At 42.6% G+C, this 19,952-nt stretch overlaps 2 protein-coding genes across 5 annotated transcripts; both read left to right on the top strand.

Annotated features, from left to right (window-relative positions):
• The first annotated feature begins 536 nt into the window (after positions 1 to 536).
• tas1r3 (taste receptor, type 1, member 3) lies at positions 537 to 7,439 on the top strand. Its single transcript, XM_030375363.1, has 8 exons — positions 537 to 739; positions 914 to 1,214; positions 4,717 to 5,073; positions 5,189 to 5,602; positions 5,700 to 5,903; positions 5,987 to 6,107; positions 6,256 to 6,626; positions 6,738 to 7,439. Exons 1-8 carry the CDS (start codon positions 537 to 539, stop codon positions 7,362 to 7,364), a joined length of 2,598 nt encoding a protein of 865 aa, XP_030231223.1. The 3' UTR covers positions 7,365 to 7,439.
• A 285-nt stretch (positions 7,440 to 7,724) lies between these two features.
• odad1 (outer dynein arm docking complex subunit 1) lies at positions 7,725 to 17,807 on the top strand. Of its 4 annotated transcripts, XM_030375613.1 has the most exons (16): positions 7,726 to 7,813; positions 8,198 to 8,291; positions 8,387 to 8,486; positions 8,999 to 9,179; positions 9,347 to 9,472; positions 9,909 to 10,022; positions 10,221 to 10,288; positions 10,385 to 10,572; positions 10,945 to 11,079; positions 11,190 to 11,272; positions 11,622 to 11,790; positions 12,236 to 12,399; positions 12,660 to 12,763; positions 12,943 to 13,033; positions 13,133 to 13,275; positions 16,838 to 17,807. In XM_030375613.1, the coding sequence occupies exons 2-15, from the start codon at positions 8,225 to 8,227 to the stop codon at positions 13,235 to 13,237; spliced, it is 1,695 nt and encodes a 564-aa protein (XP_030231473.1). In that variant the 5' UTR covers positions 7,726 to 7,813; positions 8,198 to 8,224; the 3' UTR covers positions 13,238 to 13,275; positions 16,838 to 17,807. The 4 variants fall into 4 exon arrangements, with proteins under 4 accessions (XP_030231475.1, XP_030231473.1, XP_030231472.1 ...); XM_030375615.1 differs by lacking the exon at positions 16,838 to 17,807 and having other exon boundaries at positions 7,725 to 7,813; positions 8,390 to 8,486; positions 13,133 to 14,556; XM_030375612.1 differs by lacking the exon at positions 16,838 to 17,807 and having other exon boundaries at positions 13,133 to 14,556.
• Positions 17,808 to 19,952: the final 2,145 nt, after the last annotated feature.

The following is a 19,952-nucleotide window of genomic DNA, read 5'->3' as shown; positions in this document are numbered from 1 at the left end:
TGGTGCCGTGGCGGGGTAAACACAGGTGTAGCTGAAAACACCAATTATGGGTCTATTCCATTTAATAAGGCCAGTGCACCAGGAGTGACGGAGCGACTCGGATGCTGGTGTTCTGGTAGAAATAAATGAAATGGACCCAATATGACACATGTGTATTGACACTGCTGACACACCCAAGTGGTCAAATTACCCTAATATTATCGATTATATTATTATTATTATTATTATTATTATTATTATTATTATTATTATGATGTGTTCCACGACAAGGGTTATAAATGCATGTCATTCTGAGATCAACTGTATTCACTAATGCATTTCCACTAATCCGGTAAATTCTTAGGAATCCTTGTATGTAAATATGTCTAGCCGTTGGGTGACATCTACATAACCACTGAGGACACCAATAATGAACCCACAGTCATGCAACAGCCTCCCTGTATCACACGATCACACGGATCACACCGAATGTGAGCACTATCCTCGTTCATCTCTAACCCTGCTGTTCTCCTCTCCCTCTCCAGAAGACTTAGAGAATGGCTGGGGCGTTCATCCTGCTTGCTCTTTGCTGGGTATTTGGACTGGCTTCTGGTAACAATTCAAATGCATGGTTCGGGAACGTCTCTACCAACCTTTTCTATTTACAAGGAGACATTGTGCTTGGTGGGCTCTTCCCCATCAACAGTATAACCAGCAACCTGAGTGACAGGTTGACTCCAAACGACATTGCATGTGAACGGTATAGTAAGCATTAATGTTTTGCTTTTTTAAGAAAAATCGTGTACATTATTTTGCCAATATAATTTGAAAATATATGGCTGACGCTGAAATTAAGGTTAACTTTGTAAAAAATAAATCAAAGTTGTTTTAAGGGAAAAAAGTTATATGCTTTCATGCGTCTATGATCCAACAGGTTAAGACCATCAGGCCTGGGTGCCTCTCTCGTCATGAAATACACTGTGGATGAGATCAACGCCAACCAGGCTCTGCTGCCGGGGATCAAGCTCGGCTATGAAATCTTCGACACATGCTCTCAATCTGCCACACTTGTCAAGTCTACCATTTATCTTCTCTCTGACAAAGACACCGGGGAGTTGGCAGTGGAGTGTAACTACACCGACTACGAGCCCAGGGTGGCAGCCATTATCGGGCCGTACACCTCAGAGATGGTCACTGTCGTCGGGAACCTCCTGGGATTCTTTCTCATGCCCCAGGTACGGAGATCTAGGACTCTCCATGTGGTCCATTAAAAAATATATGTTTATCATAGTATTATTATAGTTTTTCTAGATATGGTATTTGTAGATTTTTATTATATATATATATATTATAATAAACATATATATTTTTATATATATATACATATATATTTTTATATATATATATATATATATATATATATATATATATATATATATATATAATTAAGTATTTTGCATAGCGACCGTAGTGCATTTTGAAGGCAGCCAGGAGGGACTACTTTTTGGTAGTCTTTAATAAAACGGCTACTTTGACTTTCTTGGTTTCTTTTTAAATGTAGTTTGTCTATGACTTTCGTTTCGCCATAACAGTAACCGTTGTATAAAAGCAATAGATCATGTCTATGACTTTCGTTTCGCCATAACAGTAACCGTTGTATAAAAGCAATAGATCACTTCAGTCAGTGGCTTGTGCTCATTATACCACTGTGAAGGGGGTCGCCGGCCCTCCGCTGCGCGTCGGGGCCGGACAGTTACTGTTATGGCGAAACGAAAGTCATAGACACACTACATTTAAAAAGAAACCAAGAAAGTCAAAGTAGCCGTTTTATTAAAGACTACCAAAAAGTAGTCCCTCCTGGCTGCCTTCAAAATGCACGACGGTCGCTATGCAACACACTTTAGCGTCCCTCCGAGAGAACGGTTGTAACGGTTTCCACTTCAAGGCGCGGAGTGTTACTTTCACAAAATGATCGGGCGTCATAGCAGTTATGTATATGCTCATTATATATGGAGGTAGATTTGTGTCTTTATTATGCAATCAAAAAATAGGTTTGAGAGCAAAACTTTCCACACTGCAATCAAAAAATAGATTTGAGAGCAAAACTATCGACACTGCAATCAAAAAATGTTTTATTGCAAGATAAATTAATGTGATAAAAAAAATATTAATGGGAATCCAAAAGTTTTGTTTGCAAACCAAAAAGTTTTGTTTGCAAATCCAAAAGTTTTGTTTGCGAATCCAAAAGTTTTGTTTGCGAATCAAAAAGCTTTGCTTGCGAATCCTAAAGTTTTGCTTGCGAATCCAAAAGCTTTGCTTGCTGTTGAGCTGAATCTGGGGGGGCGGGACCTACGCCGAAAGATGTAAGACACGTCTCTATTGGCCAGTCTCGATCGGAGTGACAGCTTGGCAACATCCACAGTTAGTAACGAGACGACAAGGAGACCATGGCAGAGGAGAGCAGGGCGATGTTGTTGACCGCCGCCGCGGATTGAGAGGCACAAACGAACACCCTGTCCGTCAGGCCGACAATCTGCTTCTGGAGGCGGTCGGGGGGCAGCGGCTTTTCGGATGTTGCCAAGCTGTCACTCCGATCGAGACTGGCCAATAGAGACGTGTCTTACATCTTTCGGTGTAGGTCCCGCCCATGAGATTCAGCTCAACAGCAAGCAAAGCTTTTGGATTCGCAAGCTAAACTTTAGGATTCGCAAACAAAGCTTTTTGATTCGCAAACAAAACTTTTGGATTCGCAAACAAAACTTTTGGATTTGCAAACAAAACTTTTGGGTTTGCAAACAAAACTTTTGGATTCCCATTAATATTTTTTTTATCACATTAATTTATCTTGCAATAAAACATTTTTTGATTGCAGTGTCGATAGTTTTGCTCTCAAATCTATTTTTTGATTGCAGTGTGGAAAGTTTTGCTCTCAAACCTATTATTTTTGATTGCATAATAAAGACACAAATCTACCTCCATAATTATACAACAGTTAGGAACCAATCAGATCGCTGGATTTAGGTCCCCCGTTGTATAATTAAGCAATAGATCACGCCAGGCTGTGGTATGTGCTCATTATACCACTGTTAAGGGGCGTTGTCCGGCCCCGACGCGCAGCGGAGGGCCGGCGACCCCCTTCACAGTGGTATAATGAGCACATGCCACTGACTGAAGTGATCTATTGCTTTTATACAACGGTTACTGTTATGGCAAAACGAAAGTCATAGACAAACTACATTTAAAAAGAAACCAAGAAAGTCAAAATAGCCGTTTAATTAAAGAATACAAAAAAGTAGTCCCTCCTGGCTGCCGCTATGCATCGACGGTCGCTATGCAACACACTTTAGCGTCCCTCCGAGAGAAGGCTCCGATAGAGCGGTTCGCCGGCAATTTATCCTATGGAGCAGTTCACTCGCCGTGTGCCTAAGCTTTCGTTAGTCTCTCCATCGCCTTGCTCACTCCCGGAGTAACAACATTTACACGCTCTCCATCATCCAACACATGTTTTACTTTGTAACTGTTTCTACTTCCAGGCGCGGAGTGATATGCAAACTTTCACAAAATGATCGGGCGTCATAGCAGTTATGTATACGCTCATTATACAACAGTTGGGAACCAATCAGATCGCTGGATTTAGGTCCCCCGTTGTATACATATATATATATCAGTACCTGTTTGTATGAACACAATTAATTACAATGATATCTCAACAGTTGTTTGCCCTTTGATAGCACTGTTTACAAAGTGGTATAATCACCATGGTCGTCATCTTAATATAGAATGGAAGTTTTTTTATTGATTATATTATATATTTATTAGAGCTGTCAAGCGATTAAAATATTTAATCGTGATTAATCGCATTAATGTCATAGTTAACTCACGATTAATCGCGTTTAATCGCAAATTATTTTTCTATGCTAAATATCCCTTGATTTCTTTGTCCCATAATTCTTCTCATTTTAATTCTCTTATCAACATGGTGAAGTGCATCGGCTTGCCTTGTGCAAATGATTTTTTATTGATAACAACATTGGCATATACTAATCAAAACAGGACGATACAAAAAAAGAGCCTATAGTGCAATTAAACGACTGCTTTGAACAAATGTCATTTGAACATAGCAGTCAGGCTACTGCTTCTTTGTTTTGAGCCAAAGAAAAAAAAAAAAAGAATTGCGTTAATCGCGCGATAATTTTTTTAACGCCGTTAAAATTGGTTTGCGTTAACGCCGTTAATAACGCGTTTAACTGACAGCTCTAATATTTATATGTTCCTCAATTAACATTGCTATCCCCATCTTGAGATGCAATAGAGCCAGATTCAATTTTTCTTATAATACAATTACTATGGCTAGATATGATTTAAGGAAGACCCTCTATGTAAATCCCCTTGTGAGTGACTACAGAAACAGTGACCGTGAGGGACGGCCTTCAAAGAGCAGACAGGGTGGCCTGGAGTAACACACCCTAACCCCTGCTGTCTCCAATATAAATATTTATTAAGGGTATTGGACAATGCCCTGTACCTGACTTTGTATGAATTCTGCAGACTGTAAGAGGTTATGCCTGTGCATTTCCTGTCCCTTTTAGTTTTGTAACCTTTTGTATTCAAGTGTATGTTGTTTTATGCTGCTTCTTGGCCCGGTCTATGTCGAACAAGGTTTTAAATACCAAAGAGACTTCAACTGGTCAAACAAAGGTTCAATAAAAAAAACATGTGTATTTTGTGCAACGTCAGATCAGCTATGGCGCCACCAGCACCATGTTCAGCGACAATCTGCTGTTCCCATCATTCATGCGCACCGTGCCTGACGACAGGCTGCAGGCGATGGCCATAGTGCAGCTGCTTATAGAGTTTGATTGGAAATGGTTGGTCATAGTTGGCAGCGACGATGAGTATGGGCGGCAGGGCCTGCAGGAGATCTCCACCTTGTCAGAAAACACCAGCCTTTGCATCGCATACAAGGGCCGGATCCCTGTGTACACAGACCCGTACGCAGAGATCAAAATCATCTTGGACAACATTGAAATCACTGAAGCGGGCGTGGTCGTGGTGTTTTCGGGCGTGATCTCTGCGGAAATCTTTTTTAAAGAGGTTAGTCATGCCTGTAGCAGAGCGAGTTTAATTGTAAAAATTGTTTTTTTCTGTTATGTGACTGTTTCTCGGTTTGTCTCATCTTTTCCTTTTCATTTGTATGAATACTGATCAGGTGATGAAGAGAAACATGACTGCCGTGTGGATCGCCAGCACTGCCTGGGCGCTTGACTCTACACTGACCAACATGGACAACATGCACACCATCGGCACGATTATCGGGCTTGCAGATAACACCGGGGCGCTCCCCTTGTTTGCCAGCTATGCAGAAGAGCTGTTTACCAAAATAAGCCAAACCACTGATGACCCTGAGCCGACACAAGGAGCCACCCATTCCAAAGATCCATGCCCACAATGTGCAAACTTGTCCCCGGCAAATTTGAGCCTGGCAACTAATACTTACATACAGCATTCCGGTTTTAGTGTGTATGCTGCCGTCTACACTGCGGCACATGCGTTGCACACACTGCTGAATTGTGATGTTTCAAGCTGTACTTGGACAGAGGACAGTAAAGTCTATCCTTGGATGGTAAACATAATTTGATGCCCGAATACACTAAGGGAACCAAAATAAATGGAAAAATCCAAATAGTTTTATAAAAACCCATTACCATCTTCTTTTGCAGCTTATGAAAGAACTGAGGAAAACTACCTTCGAATTGAATGGTATACAAATGTCTTTTGACAGCAGTGGCAACCCAGACCTAGGATACATTCTGGTGGAATGGTTTTGGGAAAATGGCATTTTTAAATCTAAAACGGTTGGACAATATCACAACAGTCTGTCCCTGAACAAATCCCTCCTGGAATGGCATACAGACGATAATCAGGTAATGTCATGTTTTAAATGTTTTAAATAGTATATAGAACTTTGATGATGTACGAAATCGACACTTCTTACTCCCTGCTGCAGGTCCCCCAGTCGACATGTTCGTCAAATTGTGGGGCAGGCCAAGTACGCAGAGTCAAAGGCTTTCATTCCTGCTGCTTTGACTGCATTGACTGCATGGCAGGCACATTTCAGGCAATAAATGGTAAGTTACAGGCTTATGGATATGAATTGTACTCTAATGACAGCAGTAATCGGTTCTTGTTGTCGCTAGAGGTCCCATGATGGCAATAGAGCTAGCTTTTGGCTACCAATTAGTGCTACTTTTGATTGTGCTCTTTCTATATTCTAAGATGACATCCAGTGCAGAAGGTGCCCCAGAGGCCAGTGGTCACTTGTTCGCAGCACAAACTGCACCGATCCTACCTTTGAGTACTTGACATGGAGCCAGCCCGAGTCCCTGGGGCTGATGTTTGCCGCGCTGATGCTCATAGTGTGCCACAGCTGCGTCGGGGCGCTGTTCCTGAAGCACAGAGGGACCCCACTGGTAAAGGCCTCTGGGGGGTTCCTGAGTGGTCTCGCTCTCCTCTGCCTTGGCGCCAGCTGCCTCAGTCTGTTGCTCTTCCTGGGTCAGCCGGGGAACATGGTGTGTCGTCTTCAGATGCCCCTAAACTCCATCCTCCCAACCGTGGCCCTGGCAACCATCACCATCATTTCCCTAAGGGTGAGGGGGTTACTACTGGTTAACCAATTAAATCAATCAATCAATGAACACATTTAAAAAAAACAAAAAAATAAAAACAATGCATGACTCCCTCTGCCCCTTTTCACACAGATGTTTTATATGACCGAGTTCCCTGAGAAGGCTGTCTCTCATCTGGATGTAATAAAGCGCGTGGAAGGCTGGCTTGTCTTGGCTTGCTGCTGCGTGGAGGCTGGGATCTGTGGCTGGTTTACCCAAACAGTGCCTCTTCTGTCTCAATATCTGGCCGATATGGACATTCACTTTGTCAGTGAATTCCTGGTGTGTCCCGTGGAGCTACTAGGTTTGGGCCTATTGCAAGGCTTTAACACAGGCATGGCCCTGATATCGTTCATGTGCACCTTCATGGCGGTGAAGCCCATCCATCAGTATAACCTAGCCAGGGACATAACCTTCTCCACTCTGCTCTACTGCGTGATTTGGGTGGTCTTTATCCCGATCTATACCGGCTTGAACGATAAGTTCAAGTCCATCATCTACATGATTTTCAGTTTGGGAAGCAATATAGGACTAGTAGCTGCTTACTACTTTCCAAAATGCTACATGTTGTTGAAGAAACCAGAACTCAACACTGACGAGTACTTTCGTAGCTACCTGGAGGGCGCTCCACCAAGGCCACTGGAGGAGGAGCAGCCAAACCAAGCGCCTGAAACCAGCCAGGAATCTGAACTTAAACCAGATGATCCCCACAAAGGCTAGAAACATCGCCCATTAAGGCGCTAGATTTGAGCGCTACATTATCATGAAAAATATATTTATTTTTCCTAAACCACATTTAGACTGCTGTATAGGAAATGACTGATTAAAACCGTTTGAGAACATGTATCTATTTGATTTGTTTGTGAATGTTGTTCTTGAATGGCACCAATGCATTTAAAAACCGTTATACAACAGTTAGTTCCGACTAAGTAATGTGATTGGACAAGAGGCATTCCATGAGTGCTGATTCAGAGTATAACAGCACTGGGACTTTTAACTACACATGTCACGGCTGTGATTAGGTTCATCAATCGGCCTACGGCCGAATGGCGGCAGTGCTGATATTCAGTACAACAGCACTCCCTCTCGTGTGATATTGCTTAAATCCAGAGACCTCTGCACATGGCAACGGTTGCTAACAACGGACCAGCAGCGAGTCAAACAGAGAGGTAACGACACAGTGAGCGACACACTGGAGGTACCTTTTAGGAATAAAACCAACAGTTTCAATATCAGACTGCAATCTTACCTATGTATTAACAATTATTATTATCGTTCGTTCATTAAATAATCCAGAAAGCAGTTTGATTGCCAGGCAAAAGTGTAACTGATCTCTGTTAGCATCGACGTTAGCAAACATAGCAATGTAAATATAAAACATTATGCTTATGACAGCGAAGTGTTTATGTAACTGGGAAGTAATTGCACATAACTTTGAAGTTCAACGCACTTACTTTAAGCTATAGGGCGCTGCTCCCAGGATGTGCTCCTACCAGGTGCTCTGTAGTGTGACGAAGTTTTGACGTTACCTGAACACTATAACGTTAATTAAGTTCCAGCACGTCCGTCCTTATGCAACTATGCGGCGAGGACGATCAGCCAGGAGCTCCCACTCAGATAACAGCGATATGGATATCGATGGCATTGGTAAGTGTCATTATTAATGTGCAGAAGCATAACTATGATTGTCCCTTTACGATTTATTCTACCTGATGTTTTGGTATATGTTGTACTTGTTATAGCGGAAACAGAGATGGGTAAACTGCAGAGACAGTTCAGGATCATGGATGGAGACCGGCAGGCCTACACTATTCAATCTCAGGAGCTCATACGAAAACAACGGTAAACAGGCCCCTGTCATATTGTCCTTGTTTATATTTATTTGTGTGTGTGTGTGTGTGTGTGTGTGTGTGTGTGTGTGTGTGTGTGTGTGTGTGTGTGTGTGTGTGTGTGTGTGTGTGTGTGTGTGTGTGTGTGTGTGTGTCTTTGTGTGTGTGTGTGTGTGTGTGTGTGTGTCTGTGTGTGTGTGTGTGTGTGTGTGTGTGTGTGTGTGTGTGTGTGTGTGTGTGTGTGTGTGTGTGTATGTGTGTGTGTGTGTGTGTGTGTGTGTGTGTTCATACTTTACCATCATCTGATGCATGCATGTGCATGTATGTGCATATGCCTCTCACATGTGTCTGTGTGTGCCTGCATGTTTGTACGAGTGTTTTCATGTTGGCTGTTTGCACTTTTTGCACTGTGTGTGTGCGTGTGTGTGTGTGTGTGTGTGTGTGTGTGTGTGTGTGTGTGTGTGTGTGTGTGTGTGTGTGTGTGTGTGTGTGTGTGCGCATATGCATGTGTGTGGGTGTGCACAGGCAGGAGTTGGAGAAGCTGAAGAAGGAGCAGGAGGAGCTCCAGCGTAGCCTCGGGGTGTCTGAGAACGTGTCGCGCAGACAGCAAGACAGTGGGAAGCTCCGCTCCCTGCTGGAGCACAGGGACCTGCTGAAGGAGGAGCTGGAGCAGGAGAATGAGATTCAGAGAGAGCTACAGAGAGAGGTGCTAGGCCTGTTGGATACCCATGTTATAATATAGGAAGAACAAATTCATGAGATAGATAGAACACACATTCACACACATGTATATTTATTAAAAAATTCAACAATCATAAACCACTATTCAGACACAATTCCCCATCAGGAACTGTTTCTCCTGGATATCCACAGATTTCCGGCTATGAGAAGAAGCTTTCGGAGGTTCAGTCAGGCGTGCTCACCGCTGGTGACGCACAGAGATCCCAGTTGCGGCAGGCCCAGAAAGCCATACGCACTCTGGAGAACAAATTGGACAGAGTGAGTTAAAACCCTGGGGAGCATATGGGCCACATGTGGTCCTCTTTCATTTACTGACTCAGATGGATAGATATTTAATTGAATGGTGGGATGCACAAGTACTTGCCATCGTTGTTGTCGTTGTTGCTTTTGTTGTTGTTTTTATTGTTGTTGTTCTTGTTGTTGTTGTTGCTGCTGCCTTACCAGAGCAGTATAGTAACAGTATCTGTTCCAGTAACCAATTGTTCTGCTGTCCTTTGAACCATAATGATTGATACAGAGCATTAATAACTTTTATCAAATATCCGACTCAAATATCCGACGGTATGTCTGCTCATGGTTAAAAGCAAAAGCCTGTACTCATCCATACAGTGTGTCCATTGTGTAACTACTACACATCTTAAAAGTAACAAATAATTGCCATAATTTCTGTTCTATTGGTATTCCTCCTATTCAGGCCCTAGTTCACTTTAATGAGCAGCTGACCAAAAACAGCCATCTGAGAGAGGACCTGGAGACTCTACGTGTTGAGCGCGCTCGCTACCATCAAATCCACCATAGGCTAACCCAGGTCAGCAGTCTAACTCTGAACCAATGAAGAACCTGCTGTGAGGAACTAGATGGTCCTACTTGACAATTGGTGTTCAGAAAAATAAATGGTTCATGCTGTTGGCAATGTCTCACATTCTGTGTTTGTCTTTCAAATGCAAGCTAAAAACAAATGGCTGCATTGAAAGTTCAAGATTTACTTTTTAATCCGCCGTTACAGGAGCGGCAGGGTATTCGCAAGGAGATCGGGGAAATGATCCACCTGTCTACTAGTGCATACGACGTCAGGTGGGATAGCATGCTTTTAAGATATCCTTCTGTTTTAGTTTTTCCTCCATGACCTTTCGTTACATAAGAGGGCTCCACTGGTCTCTGTGTTTCCAGACTTGAGGCCCAAACCAAGATGAGCATGATGAGAGAGAAGGCGGTGAAGGACCTGGCCCAGTACAACACTGAGATGAAGGAACTGGAGAGAGTGATCGCCCACGAGCAGCGCCTCAAGGAGTTCATGACGGCCAAGTGCAGCGAGAGGAGTACCCAGGACGAGGGCCAGGAGATGGGCCGCAGGCAATGTAGGACGTTGGCAAATATTGGAGATCATGCAACCCATATAGAAAATAACAATAATAACTGCAATTCACTGCCAATTAAAATGGCTAATAGAAAGTCAGTAGTGACTTTTATTAAATTGAACTTGCTAATTTTAAGATCTGAGGCAAAATTATGATGGCACAACATTTTATTATTTAAAAAAATTCATCAGGGGTAATTGAAACAATTACATGGACCAGAAGAAAGGTTGTAAATATCATGACTCGTTCCAAACAGAAGAAGATGCTGACTTAATGAACAAGCAGGCCATGTCGGTGGTAGCATTAAGGACCATAGTACAGTACCTTCACTGATTGTGGTGGGGATGGTGTCTGATATCTCTGTTCTCCCAGTCTCAGAGCTGAGGGATCAGCGCAGGACGGACTCAGGGGAGCAGTCGGTGGACATGCTGCAGAAAGTGTTTGAGAGGATTCAGGCCGTAACCGGGGAAGATAACCTGGACATGCTGGTGACCAGGTTTGTCCAGGGTGAGTCATGCTGGTGCTAGCGAGCACACGCCAACCCCTTAACAATAACAACCATGTTCATGCTCAGGCTCGTGGTGAGACATTGAATGACTGTTATTTTCTCTTTATAGTTGAAGACCGCAACTTTGCGCTCTTTAATTTTGTGAATGAGCAAAACAATGAAGCCGAGGCCCTCAGGGAACAAATCCACCAGGTGAGTAGAAAGGAACCTGTTATTTCTTTATACTTCAGAGAAGTGGGTTTTGGGTTTTGTTTTGAAAAATGTCACCATTGTTTCCGAATTTTTTTATGTTAAAAAGAAAGAGTTGAACTATTACTCAAGGAAACATATTATGTAGATATCAATACATACATTTTTGTTTTACATTTTACCATTTGAATAAATTGCACTATATTTAAATTCTCAATAAATATTACTGGATATATAATTTTCGACAGATAACAAAAGATTCATCAGCTCAACAGTTCCATAATCTCAGTGTACCACATTGGAGGAAATCTAGCAATGGCTACTTTGTCTTTTGTCACGTGTGCATGATCAGATCCGGGGTGAAATGGAGCAGTTCCAAGTGGAGGGTGTACAAAAGGAGCAGGAGCGCCACGCTTTGCTGAAAGAAGGGGATCAACAGCAGAGAGAAACAGAGGGCAAGGCTGGAGAGTATGAACAGCAAGCTAACGCTGTTAGCCAAATCCTGGACCAGATCAAAACAGGTAACCCCCCCCCCTTCAAGGAGCCAATGAACTTCCATACCATCCCCAATTTGCCATCTGACTTTCCCATCAATGGAGTACTGTCTTAACCATCTTATCTGATGACCTATTGTACACATGAGCATTTGCATTTGCAACCTTCTGTTCCATACATAATTAGAAAGGTCATGTATTACAGGGATTCCCAACTGGGGGTACCCTAATTGAGTAGGTTTGAGGGGGTACTTCTTGAAATAGTTCATCCCAGCTTCTTAATATTAACACTAATCCAAAATGAGTTTAGCAGATTATAAGGAGGAAAACATGTATGATGTTTCTATGAAGGGGCACCTATGCTGATGAGGCTGTGGAGAGGGGGGGGGGACACAACACAAAAAAACAATGGGAAACCCTGCTCCAAAGGTGACCTTCCAGGACCATCTTTTAAAACACCTTTTTTTTGTAGGAGTGAACCGCATCTTCTCCAAAATGGACAGCGACCGTTCAGCCATAGACGACTTGCTGGGCTCCACAGCGGGCATCAATGAAAACAACATCATGACCTACCTGGGTCTTGTCGAGCAGAAGACCAATGAGCTGGTGGCCATGCAGGCCTTCCTCCGCTCCAAGGTTGGCCTCAACTCCTAAGCAGGGAAGGAGGGATCCCTCTTTCTGCGTTCCTTTCCCAGGTTTCCACTTGGCCTTTATAGGGCTGAGGGTAAGGTGTTGTTGTGGCCTGTGAAGCCCTTTCAGACTGTAACTGATAAAGGGTTTTACAGATGCAATTAAATTGACTTGACTTCAGCCGGTTCATACTCCATCAATCATAACTTGCTCTCTAGGTTTTGGTGTGACCATAACCCAGTGTCTCCATGTTGTGCCTCGTATAGGATACCGATAAGGACTACAACCCTAAGGACCTGGCCACCTTCATATTGGGTCAGAATCCAGACATGCTCAGGCAGAGTAACGCCATCCAAACGGCAATTACTGGGTGGGTTGCTCTGTATAATCTATATAATCTACTGATCTGCACTCGTTCACTCAGCACCTTGAGAGCCTATAACTAAAACCAACGTAGTTCCATATTCTGTTTGTCCCTGCATTTTCATTTATTTGTATGTGTATGTGTGTGTGTTTGGCGCTTGGATGTTTCTGATTATTGCTCCAAAGAGATGACCACGAGGCAGAGGAGTCCCACCTCACGGATGAGGAAGAAAGGCCTCTTTCTCAGGGAGAGCTTCGCCAGAGAATAATGAAAGGGGTAAACGGAACAAACAAAGCAGTCTATTCACCACGCCGGGCAACAATGTTCAGCCTTTGTGCTGCGCCAGTGCTAAGTGTGCTGTGTGATGATTTGTAGGTGATGAGGAAGGAAGGCTCGCCTCAGCAGGGAGCACAGAGAGGCCAGAGGAGCGGAGCCAAACCCGATAGTGGACCCCTCTCCCTGGAGGCCCTCACCTTGTAAAACCTGGAACCCGGGAGTTCTCCTCAGGCAGCAGCCAGGTCTGCTGGTGAATGAGACATGGCTGACAATCTGACATCCATCAGGTTTACATAGAATCCTAAATTAAAAAATATATCTTAATAAGGAACCTGAATAACGAGGTCATGATATTTGTGAAAGCTGTGTTTGTTAAAGCTCTATTCGTGTTGAACCCTTACCCTCTGCTTCAACCTCATTACTTTTTTTTTGATTTGTCATCAAATGTAGGAAGGTTCAAAGCTAATTGTATTAGTAGCTACAAAGGACGCTTTCCAAAGCAGTCCTACAGCAACCCCCTTTTTTTTTTATGTGTGATTTGCCATCTGCCTTCAACTTACCAATTTGTGGAGCCTGTGAGTCGTTTTCATGTTTCGTAACATGACACTTGCTGCGATGCTCAAGAGGAAAGAATGGGGGCAGCAGATCCTGTTGTAATACTAATCAGCATGCCTTGACCGTGGCTGCTGCTACACAAAATGAAGGTTACGGACCGTAATCTCTTTACAGCGCCCAATTATTTATAGGAGCATAGCCGGTTGCATATTAACTCGTCGTGATTCTTGTATCCAGTTCTTTAGATATGGTTATTGATGAACGTAATGTGGCTTATTTATCCTAATTCTTAAAATGAATGAGTAATCATGCATTGTAATATTTGTTATTTAATTTGAACATGATCGCTCAATGTGAATCATACATATTTTATGGATACGTGGGAAATCGAAAAATATATCTTGATGGGAAAGCCCCATTCAATGTTTATTTTAGGTAAATGAATGACTAAGTAATGGCAAATGGAGCGCGAAAAATAGGTTCCCTTTAACCGTATTGTACACCTCTGTAAGGATGATATCCATAGCATATCTAAAAACAAGTGTGCACTTAAACAACCTTTGATCATTCGATTTAAATGTCTCTTATCATTTCATCTAAACATTTGAACTGCTAGTGTAACCGTTTTGCATCGTTGACCTTCCCCAACGCAACTACCACTTCCTCTTTACTAGAGAAAACAATGAAGATGGCAAATCTGTTATTTTAGGACGAGCATGTAACCAACCCATTCAGCCTCCTAAAACAATAAACAAAGAGTATGTGGTTCGATTGGAAAAGGTCATTCCCTTTAAGATCTTAAAGAATGGCTCATGCATGGGAACAGATACGCCAAACAATCAAAATGGGTCTGTTCAAACCAGGAAAATATGCATCAGGTTATTCAGCATTCGATAAAGCACATATCTACATTTGTTGAGGTCGCCTTAATGATGCATTATATTGGCAGAATTAAATTCTTACTGCTCCTCTGGTTTGCCTTTATAAGAATAGTAAGTATATTTGGTATAGACCAATGACTTGGAGTTTCTCTAAATAATCCCCCCAACGTCTCAACGGCGTGGCTATGAAAACAGACGATCAAAGATAAAAGGCCTCTATGAAAAGTGGGTGGGGGGTAGGATATGGATGAGGCTGTCGTCTTTGAAATTCTACTCTCACTAAGCTCCACTCCACTCCCCACACATTCTCTGTGCACACGGCCCTCTGCATTGCCATAGAAACATTCCCTTTAATCACAACAGAACCTCATTTCCTGCTACTGACAAAGGCTCCTCATTGCCAGCAGAGACCGTCTGCATCCAGCCAGTCTCCTAAGGCCCACCTCCTTACCCCAGCCTACCTATCAGTGGCAGGCTCTTCCGCCTGCTCTCCACCACTCCTCTCCATATAAGAGCATTTTCCAACGCTTACCATTTCTCTCTTTGTTTTGTGCCCCTGCACATTTGGTTTCAATGTTACCGGGGAGGAGGATGTTTATATTCACACAAAAGGGAATTAAAACACATTCGTATTGAGATAAAAAAAGAAACACTGGCATCTTTCAACTTCTAACAAAATGCACAAAGTGAAGCACGTATGTGCCGCCGGTATGTATGCATAAATCCTCCTCTGCGCTAGACTACCGTGGCTCCATCCTGCTCTCTCTCCTCTTTGAGAGGCTGCACCCCCTCCATTAGCTGTTCCATAAATGCATTCCCTGCTACCCTGATTACCTATGTGTGTGTCCAAAGCCTATGTTGTCCCAGACGGCTCTCAGCTCTAGCATGCACTTTGACAAATCTCAGGCGAGATTGTTATCTTTACTTTGGAGCAAGTCCCTATCTCTTTCACACGCTTACTCCTTCTTTCTCCCTCCCTAGTTGTCACCATATCTCTCTCTCTCTCTCTCTCTCTCTCTCTCTCTCTCTCTCTCTCTCTCTCTCTCTCTCTCTCTCTCTCTCTCTCTCTCTCTCTCTCTCTCTCCCTCCTTCTCTCTTTCCCTCTCCCTCTCTCGCTCCCTCTCTCTCTCACTCTCCCTCTTGTTTATTTGGGAGTCTTGCCAGGTAATTCCCTAGTCTGCCTGCACCCAGTATCCAGAATGCTACCTCCCTCTGCATACCCCTCCCACACCTACCAAGGCAAGTTGCTAGGCAACCAACCGTCTGTGAGGTCTGGACATTTTTTCAACCAATCAGGATGTAGTATTTATTTTCAAACCTTGAGAGAGAATACAACATCTCCTTTCCCCATGACAAATCTACCTTTGGCTTATTAAGTCTAGCTTTATATGACAGCTTCAGCTTTATTTAAAGCTTCAGTTTTTTTTTTAAATCTTTATATGTTTATTTCTGAAAGCTACACCAGCAGGTACTATAAGTCAACCACTGGGTGGCAACATGAGTGGTTTCTCTGTTGCCACACAGACTAGCTTTTTTTCCCCTGCTGTTGCTAAGCAATGCCATTTCATAGCTCTTGTACCTGTGGATCATTTCAGATTTTTACAGATGTTGCTGACACCATTTTGTCCTCATTCACACCATTTTGAAACAGATGCTTTCATAGCTTTTATGAGCCTTAAGGACCCCCAGGTCATAACCTCACTATTGCTCTTCATATCCCTCTCTTAAAATGGATCCTCACACAAATCAGAGATGGACCTACCTTCCTCCCCAAAGTCAGTTTTAATATCGATAGTGTTTAAAGCTAAACCACAGTGTAGAAAAACGATAAGGCACATTTGTGTTTTATGTCCATATATTATTATATTCTCTGACCTTCAAACTGTGAATGTTGGTTTCAAAACCTCTGGGATACCTGATAATGTTTAAGGGTATAAGAGTGTAAGGGTCTGCCTTACACTCGTCTGATTTCAAAGACGGAAACCAAGCATTCTCAGTTCTGAATCCCTCCGATACAAGGCTGGTTTGAGATGCTAGTCAGGGTTAAACATTAGCCTTGTAACGGCCAGCCCTCTGTAAACTTCACCTCGCCTCGTAGCAGACAGGAAATGTGCTTTCAAACGATTAGGGGAGCTACTATTAACCACTAGCAGTGAGATCCTGTCCGTGTTTTCACTCACTTCCTTTCTGAAGAGCTTAAAATAAGATAAGCACTTCTGTAAACCCTTCACTGCTGAAAGAGACCACAGTCCAAAATACATGTTTTAAATCCATAATTGTTACATTTGATGATTTTACTGGGTTTTCTCTAAACTCCCTCTGCCCCCCCTCCCCTAATTTGTTGTTTATCTTTTCTTACACTCTCCAGGTCCCCACGTTTCTTTCCCTCCCCCACCCTATTCCCTTGTGGGCTGTGTCTCTGTGTGTGTGTGTGTGTGTGTGTGTGTGTGTGTGTGTGTGTGTGTGTGTGTGTGTGTGTGTGTGTGTGTGTGTGTGTGTGTGTGTGTGTGTGCGTGCGTGTGTGTGTGTGTGTGTGTGTCCCTCATCTCAGCTGTGGTTGCTGTGCAGATGGCGCTTTGTTGGTGCTTTACAATGGGACTAAGGTCAGTGCGCCTCCAACCATCAGCACACTGCAGGTTCTCCACTCCAGCTGTCCTGATGCTTGACGTGGACCCCCATCCACAACCTCTCCCTGCCCCACACCGGCCCCACCGCCACCACTCCATCTTTGTGCGGAGCAGATGAGGAGAGGGTCTTTAAAACACAGAATAGGCCACACGCTTACTGACGACGCGATTGGTCGGACCGTTTTGCATCTCTCATAGGGACACGGACGTCTTCTTCTTCAAGGCTTCGAGAGCATTTGTATATATTAATTTGACGTATGTCATTGTTCAACACATTTTGTGGTGATATCTCTAATCCAACGCACAAGCCAGAACCTCAGACCAGCTGGGGAAATGCAAATCCACCATCTGCCGTGTGATCCCATATCAACCCTTGTCCATAATTAGTCATAAGAGCTAATGTCATGTTTGCTCTGCACTCATCGGATTATCGGGATGCTCTGTAACCAGGAGAGTACACAAATGGTTTATTTAAACTAATTCAGAAGGATCTAAACCACAGCTTAAATGACAACTATGAGCAGTCACAACGATATGTATGCTATAATATAGAGTTTCTCAGTTCCTCTCCGACTATTACCTTCAGCCGAAAGTGATCAACTGCTCTCAACCTAATTAAATATTTTCAAATCAAAGTTCATTGCTGTCAGGTCTTGTAAACCAAATGTGATTTCTAACGGATGAATAAAAGTAATGTGACAATCAAAACCATGCAACAACAATCCTTTTTCAAAAGGTAAATTGATTGGTTAAAGAAGTAGGTGCTGGACTATGCTTCTTTGTCTTGGTGGAACTTTCAACATGAGTGAGCAGCAGGAAAAGACAGGTAGAGTAAAAGGCGGGAAACATAAGAGGGGGTGGAGCTCCAAAGAAGCCCCACGTATTACTGGAAATTTCCACTTTCTTCTGGCAAGACATTGGTGGAGGTGGAGTTAAGAGGTGAAATAAATAACATGGTGGAGCATTCAAGTTGCATTCCACTGCAACCCTCTTAATTATATCTACATGGTCAATTAAGTTCAGTAAATAAAAAGACAATGTTTTACATGTAAAATTCGATTATTTTTCAAATAACACAAGCTTTGATTAGTGTTTTTAAAATAACACGCTAACTGACATAATAATTAAGTCAGTTTGACTTAATTGATTACATGTTACGCTCACAATACAAATTTCAGATGGATGGAATTCATATTGTTTGTATTCAGTTATAAATCAATCACATCAGAGATGAACAAAAAGGTTATTCTCAGTGCTTTTGCGCAGTCAGCCCTACAACGGTGATAGTCAAAGAAAAAAATATTTGGGCAAAGAATAATGACTTGAAATGCACTAACTTCAAAATAGTAGCGCTGAGACAAGGCCATAAAATACCTTTTATATGTCAAAAGATTTAAGACTCATTACTTACGGAAAATTAGATTTGATATAAATAAAAGCAGTGGCTACAACTAATGCTAGCCAAGGTAGCACTACAAAGATTATTACACAACGCTCAAGTAGATCATTCCTTTTATCACAAATTGTGGTTTAATTTAAGCATTCCGAATCACACAGAAGATCTTCTTCCATGCATAGCGCAGTTTGAATATTTTGCTTTTTAATTTTTTTTCTAAATTCATAGTTTCATTTACCATTATAACCACTATAAACACAAATGGGGAACAATAAGGAACATGGGGGGTGGTTGATATGATTATATTGGCTAGTTATTGCAGGAATAGCTATCATATCCCAATGCATCGGTCCACTTCACAAAATGCTATTGCTTTATTAATGTCAACATGTTAGCATGCGGGCCCCTTCACTGTGACTTGTGTCAAGTCGCTGAGAGAAGTCAACTTATGTTGGCCCTATGTTCTTGAACCGCGAGAAAGGCAGACAGAGCATGCAGAACACCGCTGTTCAAAACAAAGGAACTTAGTTGGCCCCCACTGATTCCTCCAATTATGGGGTCCCTTCCCCCAGCCTAATCTCAACCTCTGCTCTTTGATTGCCCTCTCTGCTCAACTCCCCCGATACATTCCACAAGTAAGGACCAGTTCTTTGTCCTGTGAGAATTTACTTGTACTGCCTTTTAGCATTAGAGTGGTTAGCACAGAAAACTAAACCGTTCCTTTAACTCCGTCTTAAGGTTTGCTTAAGACTATGGAAATTGTGGCGAAATGTTGCCAGTTATTGAATTTTTTTCTCCTTCAAGCACAAAGAGTTTATGTTCTCTGCCATGTTGGTCTCTGAAGAACCATAACAAGGCTAAAAATAGCTCCATAACTCCCAGAGAGGGTACATTTGAAGATAAAATTCATAGAGATGAGCAATGAGAGACTTTTTAGCATGAAGCTGTATTTATTGGATTCTGTTTTATTATTATGTGATTGATCATTTATTTCACATGCACTTCACAAAACGATTTTCGTCCTCTAAAATAGTTTTTAGGCAAATGGAAACATGGTCAGTTTGTAGTCAAACAAAGAGGGGAGGGGACAGGAAATGATCTCACGAACACTCCCCCTCTCTGATTGCTCCCATTTTCCAGTTACAGAAAGGCAATGAGTAATGTTGTCTGCTGTTTTTTAGGCTCATGTTTTTTTCTCCCATGGATTTTGGTTGTGTGCACACTGTGGCCTTTACAGTGCAGACGTCTGCCTCTCAGCTTTGCGGTGCCCACATGGTCTTCATTTCCCAAATAAAAGGCTGCTACTGTGACTCTGAGCAATGCTAAAACAAGACCCAGCAACAAAACTCCTGCCTTTCATTGGCTTCTTCATGTAGGCCTATATCATCACAATTTACATTGATGAATTGGTTGAAAAGGTTTATCCGCCGTTTTGATCTTTCATCATCAAGGCAAGGATC

This window comes from Gadus morhua, chromosome 13 (assembly GCF_902167405.1).
Source record: "Gadus morhua chromosome 13, gadMor3.0, whole genome shotgun sequence".
NCBI lineage: Eukaryota > Metazoa > Chordata > Actinopteri > Gadiformes > Gadidae > Gadus > Gadus morhua.
The sequence above is the reverse complement of the archived record's forward strand: the minus strand, read 5'-3'. Positions and strand labels throughout refer to the sequence as shown.